Genomic DNA, 9,698 nt, shown 5'->3' on the forward strand with positions numbered 1-9,698 from the left:
AGTTGATCATCACTCATGTCTCTTTGGCTCTTTCCATTTAGCTGGTTACAAGATTCCAAAAGGGACAGAGGCAGTTGTCTTACCCTATGCCCTGCACCGAGATCCGAAGCACTTTCCAGACCCTGAGGACTTCCAGCCTGAACGATTCTTCCCTGAGAATGCTCAAGGACGTCACCCTTACGCTTATGTTCCATTCTCCGCAGGACCCAGAAACTGTATTGGTATGTATAGTATCTGAATTAGAATGAAACGTGTGAAAAACCTTTTTTGTGGGCATCACACTATTACTTTGTCATTTCACCGTGATACACACCATATCTGAAATCTATTAGTAGTAGTTGTAGTAGTAGTGATAGTAGTAGTAGAAGTAGCAGTAATAGTAGTAGTAGTAGTAGTAGTGGTAGTAGTGGTAGTAGTGGTAGTAGTGGTAGTAGTGGTAGTAGTAGTAGTGGTAGTAGTAATAGTAGTGTAGTAGTAGTAGTAGTAGTAGTAGTAGTAGTAGTAGTAGTAGTAGTAGTGGTAGTAGTAGTAGTGGTAGTAGTAATAGTAGTGGTAGTAGTAGTAGTAGTAGTAATAGTAGTAGTCATTATAAGAAACAGCAATAGCATTTATATAGCACTTTTTTTTGTTGTTGTTCAGTCATTTCAGTTGTGTCCAATTCTTTGTTACACTCATTGATCTTATCAGAGGCTAACTTTAGGGTTCCAAAGAGAAAGTCAAGATTAAGTAGAACTATAAATTTGCTCGGATTGGAACTGAAAAATCTATTTAACTTCTGTCTTCTAGTGATAGTGGCAAAATTTGTTTGGAAGGGCTTCATGTTAAGGCAATACTATTTTCTGTGTCATCAGAGGAATTGAAATAAATTCCGTTTTTTTTCTATCTGGAATATTGATTCTTTTAGATTCCTTTTAATTGCTTTGGAAAAGAAACTATTATTGTGGGAGTGTTGTGGGAAAAAAGGTGGAGGGAATGTTGTTACTGATTTGGGGAGATGGGGAAGCACAGAATACTGGAAAAATGTCATTATTTTCAAAAGAAAAATTCTTCAAATTGAGGTTCCTAGTCTGTTGGAAAAGGGCATTTGTGGAGGAAACACCTTCAATGGCTCTTATATTGACACATTGGTTGGGTAGGGATTAGGGAGTGATTGCAGGTGTCCTGAAAACAAGTGAACATATTTCATTCAACATTTGTAACAGGAAGAGGTACACACACAGACACACAGACATACACAGACACACATACATAATAACAGCTCCTCTCCAAGTGACAATAATGAACTCTGAATACAGGACTTTCCAGAAATCTTAGTTCAACTTCATGCTATTAAAAGTCTAAACTGCATCAAAACTTTTGGGACACCATGTTTTTAAAATCATATATTAAATTCTTTTATTAATTAAGTAAACCCACTAATGTATACTTAAAATATGCTTAACAGAATTAATTTATTAACTGTCATTTAATATTTGACCTGTGTCAGATTATTTTTAAAGAGTAAAACATAGATAAGCACTAATTATTTGCATTTAAGTTCAGTGGCTATTAGACATGTGACTGTTATATGTGATAATATAACAATAATGTATCAAAAATGATATAACAATATTATAGTATAGTATGATAATATACATAATATAGCATAACTTGTCTCAATATAAGGATATAATGGTTGTTGTCCTTTGTCTTCGAATAGGACCAAAGTGACATCACCATGATAAAGTGAAATTTCAGTGAGTCCGACTGTAGCTGATCAGACCAATGCAAGCTTGGAATACTCTACCACAGGTTGAGCACAGATAGTCCATGTGAATATTTGGGGTGGATACACCAAATTTGCATATCCTGCCTTTACTTTGTGCTGTCTCAATTCTGGTTTACTCAAAGAGCACAGCACCCTTTCTGATGTGAACATGTCATACTGAGCAGTTCTATGCTAATATCTCCCATATTGCACAGTCAAACCCAAAGTTCTTGAGAGAGACCTTGAGAGTGTCCTTGTATTGCTTCTTCTGGCCACCATGTGATCATCTGCCCCATGTGAGTTCTCCATAAAATTGTCTTTTTGGCAAGTTTACATTTTGCATTCGAACAACATGGTCAGCCCGTCAGAGTTGCCCTCTCTGAAGCATAGTTTGAATACTTGGCAGTTCAACTTGAGCAAGGACTTCAGTATTTGGTACCTTATCCTTCCAGGTGATCCTCAGAATCTTCCTAAGACACTTCAGATGGAAGCGATTCAGTTTCCTAGCATGATGCTGGTAGACTATCCATGTTTCACAAGCATATAACAATGAGGTCAGCACAACAACTCTGTAGACCTTCAGTCTGGTAATCAGTCTAATATCTCTTCTCTCCCAAACCTTTCTTTGGAGCCTCCCAAAAACTGACTTAGCTCTGGCAATGTGTGCATCAACCTCATTGTCAATGTGCACATCCCCAGGAGGTACAATACTTAGGTAAGTGAACTTATCCACAGCATTCAAAACTTTTTCATTTGTTATAACCGATGGTTCCACATATGGATGGTGTGGTGGTGGCTGATGGAGCACCTGTGTTTTCTTGGTGTTAGTTATTAGGTCAAAATTAGCACAGGCAGAAGAGAACTGATCCATACTTTGTTGCATCTCAGCTTCAGAGGCTATATTGAGTGCACAATCATCAGCAAACAGAATATCATGCACCAACACTCCCTCCATTTTGGTCTTGGCTCGTAGCCTTTTCAAATTGAAGAACTTACCATCAGTATGGTAGTTGACCTTAATGCCATGTTCATCCTCATTGAAGGCATTTGTCAATATGGCTGAAAACATCATGCTAAAAAACATGGGAGTCAACACAGAGCCCTGTTTCACTCCATTGGTGACTGGGAAGGCACGAGAGGATTGTCCATTATCCAGAACCCAGGCAAACATGCCATCATGAAATTGACGTACAACGTTGATGAATTTCTCCAGACAATCAAATTTTGACATAATTTTCCATAAGCCCTCATGACTAACTGTGTCAAAGGCCTTGGTCAGATCTACAAACGTTGTGAATAGACCTCTGTTCTGCTCATGACATTTCTCCTGGAGTTGTCAGGCAGCAAACACCATATTGACTATTCCTTGTCTCTTTCTGAAGCCACACTGACTCTTAGGTATATGATCATCTTCCAGATGAAGGATCAGCCTATTGAGGAGGACTCTAGCAAGAATTTTACCAGCAATGACTAAGAGAAAGATCCCTCTGTGATTGTCACAGGACAATCTATTCCCTTTACCTTTATAGAGATAGGCAATAGAGGCATCCTTGAACTCCTCTAGCTATTTCAGTCATCTTTTGTATGAGCAGTTGTCCTCCTACCTTGTAAATTTGAACTGGAATAGAATTGGCAACAGGTGCTTTGCCACATGAAAGGAGCCTAATGGCCCTCAAAACCTCTTCTTCATTTGGAAGTTCGGCTAAGGAGGGATTGACTTCAACCTGAGGTAAACGGTCAGTGGCCTCAGCATTGATTGATGATGGTCTGTTGAGAACACTATGGAAGTGTTCAGCCCATCTCTCTAAGATCATGTCCTTATCTCTAATCAACGTGGCTCCATCAGCATTGAGTAGTTGTGATGCACCATAGGTTTTTGGTTCATAAATAGCTTTCAGGGAATCATAAAAGCACTTTGGATTGTTACTATCAGCATAAAACTGAATTTCATCTGCCTTCTTACTGAGCCAGGAATCCTGCATCTCTCTAAGCTTTGCTTATGTTTTGCTTTTGATGGAATTAAATGCTGCCTTCTTAGAGCAGGTCTTAGAGCAGATGAACTATCCTGCTGGTAAATCCTGTGGAGTTCTCATTTTTCATTTAGCAGCTTCTGAATTTCCCCATCATTTTCATCAAACCAGTCATGGTATTTGTGAGTATCCTGACCCAGATGAGCAAAGCAGTGCTGTACACCAAATCTCTGAAAGCTTCCCACTCCTTTTCTGCTCCACTGTTGCCTACTGTGTGTTGGTTCAACTTTCCCTCCAAGTCAGCAACAAACTGTTCATGCTCAGAGAAGAGCTCTAATTTGTTGACATTCATTTTTCTGGTAGTCGTTTTGTCTTGGGGGCAGCGCTTTTGATGAATGTGAATATTTAGCTTGGAAAGGATAAGTCTGTGATCAGTCCAGCACTCTGCATCATACATTGCCTTTGTCACTCTCACATCTTGTCTGTCTCTTCTCCTTACAATTACATAGTCTGTTAGATGCCCATGTTTGCTGTGAGGGTGCATCAGTGATGTTCTATCTATCGCATTTAGGTAAACAGAAGACAGTGTTGGTGATGAGGTCATGCGATGCACAAGTCTTCAGCAGTAAACAACTATTGCTGTTGCTGTTTCCAACTCCATTCCTCCCTAGGACTACCTGTCAAATCTGGTAGTCTGAGCCTACTCTAACATTAAAGTCTCCCGGAGTTATAAGCTTGTCCTATTCTGGCACAGTGACGATAAGGGTCTCTAGGTCTACATAAAATTTTTCTTAGACTTTATCAAGGTTTGTCATGGTGGGAGCATAGGCACTGATGATGGTGGCATGGCGTTTTCCTGCGAGTGGCAATCACATTGTCATAAGCCTGTCATATATAAGGATATAATATTATATATATATAATATAATTTAACATAATTGACATATATAATATAATATAAACAATACAACATAATATAACATATCATGCTATTTAATATTACAACACAAAGCAAAACATAGCACTGTATAGTGAAGAAAATAAAATTTCCAACTCTATTATATTTTTTAGCTCCAGACTTTGTCTTCTATTTCTTTAAGTATGCCTTAGCTGTCTATATGGAAGACACTCATTAAGAAAATCATATCAGAATACGATGGATTAATGTGATTCAGTTCAGTAAGCATTTATTAAATTCTTCTGATAAGCTAGGATTGAACTTCCATGGAAGTTCATGGAACTTCCATCCTAGCCTGGGGAGGAAATACACCAACAAAGATAGTTATAATATACAATATTACATGATCAGTATATCAACATCAGAGAGTTACAAAGCCAAGTCCTCAGGGGAAAGGTTTTGTCAGTTGAGAGGATCCACTCAATCAAGAAACAGTCATTTACTAAGATCTATTACTATGTGTCAGGAATTTCCACTGACTGAGAAATGCTCCCTGAAAGGTGGAGACCCCCTGCTCCACAAAGCTGCCAGATTGATATTTCCAAACATGTTCTGAATATCTTCCTCCTCAGAAAAACTCCGGTGATTCCCTGTGGCCACCATAATAAAATGCAAGTTAATCAGCCTGGCAGTTAAAACTCTGCCCGACTTGACTTCCATCTATCTTTCCAAACATATTTCCAATTACTCACCTTCACAGACTCCAAAATTCATACAAATGGGAAAAACAGTTAGCTATACCTTTAACTCGATGTCCCATCTCATCTTTCTCTGCCTCTCTCATATCCGGAATGTAATTACTTTCTTACCACTCTATCTTGGAATCTATAGAATTCTTCAGGATTGACTTGGTTCAACTGTTGACTCCTATCCTCCCTCACCTTTCCCAGTTCCTGTGGTTGAAATCCCCCTCTCCCGATTCTCTTTGTATATTTACTTATTTATGTATATGGTGTCAAGGACAGCTAGGTGATACTGTAGGTAAAACTCTAGACCTGAAGTCAATGAGATTGAGTTCTAGCGTGGCCTCAGATTCGTACTAGTTATATGACCCTGGACAAGTCATTTAGCTTCTGTCTGCCTCAGTTTTCTCATTTATAAAATGGGGATAATAATAGCACCTATTGTTGTGAGGATCAAATGAGATTATATTTGTAAAAAGCAGTAGCTGGTCTATGGTAAGTTCTTAATAAACACGTGCTCCTTTCTCCCCTATTTACTTTTATCCCTTGATCCATACCTTCTAGCACGTTGCTTTACACATAGTAGGCACTTTATAAATGATTATTGAATTGAGTGGAAAGATTTGTAGCAAGTCAACAGGTAAGAGGAGGAGGGCATGAAGTTTCAGACTTATCATACCTAAGATCAGAGATATCATTGAAACCTCTATCTGTGAATAAACTCTGAAGTGGCCATGTGTCTATTAAATTTCAAGGTCAGAAGTTTGCAATGATGGAAGAAAAGACTGTCATTTCCTGGGTGCTGAGGCGGTTCTGGATCGAATCCATTCAAAAAAGAGAAGAACTTCATCTGGTGGGAGAAATGATTCTTCGACCAAAGAACGGCATCTGGATTAAGCTGAAGAGGAGAACATAGAAGGAAGGAACCTCACATTCAATCAATTGTATTGGCAATTCATCACCTAGCCTGAAAGTGTGTGTGTGTGTGTGTGTGTGTGTGTGTGTGTGTGTGACAGAGAGAGAGAGAGAGAGAGAGAGAGAGAGAGAGAGAGAGAGCACTTACAAAATTCTTGATGATCAGTTGTCGGCTCTCAGGTAGAGGACCCATTTCAAAGGTGTGATCTGTCTGTTTTCATTGACTTCAGAATTACAGCTATGAAAACAGTTTAGGTATAGCAACCATCAATACAAATACATCCTTGAAATGTTTCCCCAGGTGGTCATTCATGTCAATCACAGGTTGAACAGGTAACAAGTTCCCCACAACCTGGAAAATATAGATCAATTTGTTGTCATCTGTTTATAGATCCAAATAAATCAAGAAAATCAAAGAGTTTTTTTTTTAAAGAGAAATACTGACATTTAACTTTTATTCTTCATAAGAAATCCCTTTTTCCTTAAGTCAGTTATATTTCACTGATGGGATCCATCCTGAAGAAAGTTACATCTCCTTTGAGATGAAAGATCTATTTTGTTTTGGTGTTTGAAAAAATGCTAATATTTTGTTCTTTTGATCTAGGAGATTTTAAAATAATTTTGCATATTATAATAATTTTGCTCACAGTAAAAATTATTTTTAAGCACTTTATATTTTAAAGCACTTAATAGCCTTTATCAGCTATTCATAATTTACATAAAGAAACAGAATTTTTAGAGCCACAGGGGATCTTAGAGACTTCTAGCAATTTTCACTACCACCACACCCCTGCCCCATCCAAGAAATCCATCACCTGAAAGGAAGCATAAAGGTCTCTGAGGAGTCAAAAACAAATGTCATAAAACAGAAGTCTAAAAACCTATGCACTTTTAAGAAAAACTTTGCTGATTTTTACTTAGCATGTAATTTTAATAAAATTGTTTTTCTAGTTTCTTAATTCATAGAAAATCATAAAGTGTGTGGTGCAGGAGACAGAGGATCAAAATGCTAGTGACAGGGGCACTGATAGAATAAGAGACTAAAACTAGGAAATAGACAGAAGTATGCCAGATTGCCTTGCAAGTAGAAGGAAAATGCTTCAGCCTTTGCTGCTTGCAGGAGTAGAATTCAGTTACTGAATGTGTATAGATAAAATGGTCATGGTTATCATATACCTACTGAGTTGTCTAATAATCATGCATGGAATCTAAAGTAGGAAAGTGAAGGCACTGACTTTTGGAAATAAAGTTTTGTTAATTTTTTTCAATTTCTAAACAGTTCTCTTCTCTTTTTCCCATCTCACCCACTTAGGGGCAGCTAAATGGTGCAGTGAATAGGGCACCAGTGCAGGAGTCAGGAGGACCTGAGTTCAAATCTCACCTCAGACACTTGGCATTCACTAGCTGTGTGACCTTGAGCAAGTCATGTAACCCCAATTGCCTCATCCTGGGTCATCACCAATCATCCTGATGAATATCTGCTCACTGGATTCAGATGGCTCTGGAGGAGAAGTGAGATTGGTGACCTGTACAGCTCTCCCTCACTCAAAACCGTCAAGTGCAAGTCATGTCATCATTTTTCTGATGGCATGGTCTTGTTCGGAAACAAAGGATAAACACAAAATACAATCGCCCCCACTTACTGAAAAAGAAGAAAAAGAAAACCTTTGGAATAGATAATAATGACTAATATTTACACAGTACTGACTCTGCCAGGCATTGCAAGTGCTTTATAATTATTAACTCTTTGAAAATGAGATAATAACAACCTCATAAGAATACCGAGAGGTAGGCACAGTGATTAGTCACCATTTTACAGATAAAGAAACTGAGGCAAATAGGTTAAATGACGTGTAGCTAGTGTTTGAAGTCAGATCTGAACTCTTGATTCTAGACCTACTGCTCTATCCATTGTCTCACTTAGCTGCTCAAAAATACATACAAACATGCACATATACACATATATGTATACACACATACATATATACATACATATGTGTATATATGAGCATGTATACACATCTCATATACCCATGCATATATAATATACTATGCATAATATCTAAGTGCCCCAGTATACAGACATGCATGGTTAAGCAAAACAAACTGCCATATTAACTGTATCCAAAAATACTTGTCTGATTCTGCATTTAGAGTCCAATACCTATTAGGAGGTGGGTAGGAACATGAATGATTATGTCTATATAACATACATATTATATATATAACCTGCATCAGTATCAACATAATTGATATCAATAATAAAAGTAATCATTTGATTATGTCAATAGGTGCATAAAAAGCTTTTGATAAAGTACACTCATTTCTATTAAAACATTTGAAAGTATTAGCAGAAATGGATTTTTCCTTCCATTGACAAAAAAGCATTTATTTAAAATCATCAGCAAGTATTATGTGTAACAAGAATAAACTAGAGGCCTTCCTACTAAGATGAGGTATGCAACAAGATGCTCATTATCCAATATTGTATTGGAAATCCTAGCAATTGCAAAAAGAGAAGAAAAAGAAATAGAAGAAATCAGAATAAGGAATAGTTTTCCTTTTGATTGACCATCCCTCATTCCTGCTATAAATCCCATTTGGTCATAATAAACAGCAAGGCTCCTTCAATATCCCCCCACTCCGCTGTGTGCTGTTTGAGAGATTGATGAAAGTTGGTGAGGTAAAAGCTCCTGAGTTGAGATGAAATTTCTTGAGACCTAGACTGCCTCTCCACCAAGCTGCCCCTCTGGTCTGCTGTCCTTTAATTCTGTGGAGTTGGCCCAGAAGTGTCTATACTTCACTCAGGCCAACCTCAACCTCTGGAGTCTTCTCTTTCAAGTTTCTTTAGGAAGACTTTATTTTTTCTGCTCTACGTTTTATTTCATGTTGATTTTTCTGTCTCTGGAGGAAATCTAGAGACCCATTTCAAAGGTGTGATTTGTCTGTTTCCAATGGCTTCAAAATTAGACCTATGAAAACACAGTTTGGGTATGTCAACTACCAGTATAAAAGTTGGTCCTTTGAAATGTTTCCTCAGGTGATCATCGATGTCAATCACAGGATGAGCAGGTAACAACATATAATAAGAACATATCTTCCCCAACAGAGAAGATATTCATAGATTTGTTGTTATCTATTTATAGATCCAAATAAATTAAGAAAATCAGAGTGGTGTTTTTTTTTAAAAATAGAAATACTGACATTTAACTTTTATTCTTCATAAAAGCAGAGATGTTAAGAAACCCTTTTTCTTTAAATCTGGAGATACTGGAGTGGTTTGCCATTTCCTTCTCCAGCTCACTTAACAGCTGAAAAATTGAGGCAAAGAGTTAAGTGACTTGCCCAGAGTCATGTAAATGTCTGAGGCTGGATTTAGTCTTCCTGATTCTAGGCCCAAGACTTAATTCACTCTAACACTTAGCT

General features: G+C 37.6%; 1 protein-coding gene across 4 annotated transcripts in view; it reads left to right on the plus strand.

The window, feature by feature from the left end:
- The window catches only part of CYP4V2 (cytochrome P450 family 4 subfamily V member 2), a 39,805-nt gene extending 30,364 nt beyond the window's left edge, over positions 1 to 9,441 (plus strand). For 2 of the 4 annotated variants that reach the window (XM_072623111.1, XM_072623115.1), the window contains 2 exons: positions 42 to 221; positions 6,113 to 7,548. In XM_072623111.1, the coding sequence (XP_072479212.1) occupies positions 42 to 221; positions 6,113 to 6,273 (341 nt within the window). In that variant the 3' untranslated portion in view covers positions 6,274 to 7,548. Of the gene's footprint in view, positions 1 to 41; positions 222 to 2,199; positions 2,302 to 6,112; positions 7,549 to 7,584 lie in introns of those variants that run through there. The other 2 variants (XM_072623114.1, XM_072623112.1) reach the window with 2 other exon arrangements.
- The last annotated feature ends 257 nt before the right edge of the window (positions 9,442 to 9,698 follow it).

The sequence above is a fragment of the Notamacropus eugenii genome, chromosome 7 (assembly GCF_028372415.1).
Source record: "Notamacropus eugenii isolate mMacEug1 chromosome 7, mMacEug1.pri_v2, whole genome shotgun sequence".
Lineage (NCBI taxonomy): Eukaryota > Metazoa > Chordata > Mammalia > Diprotodontia > Macropodidae > Notamacropus > Notamacropus eugenii.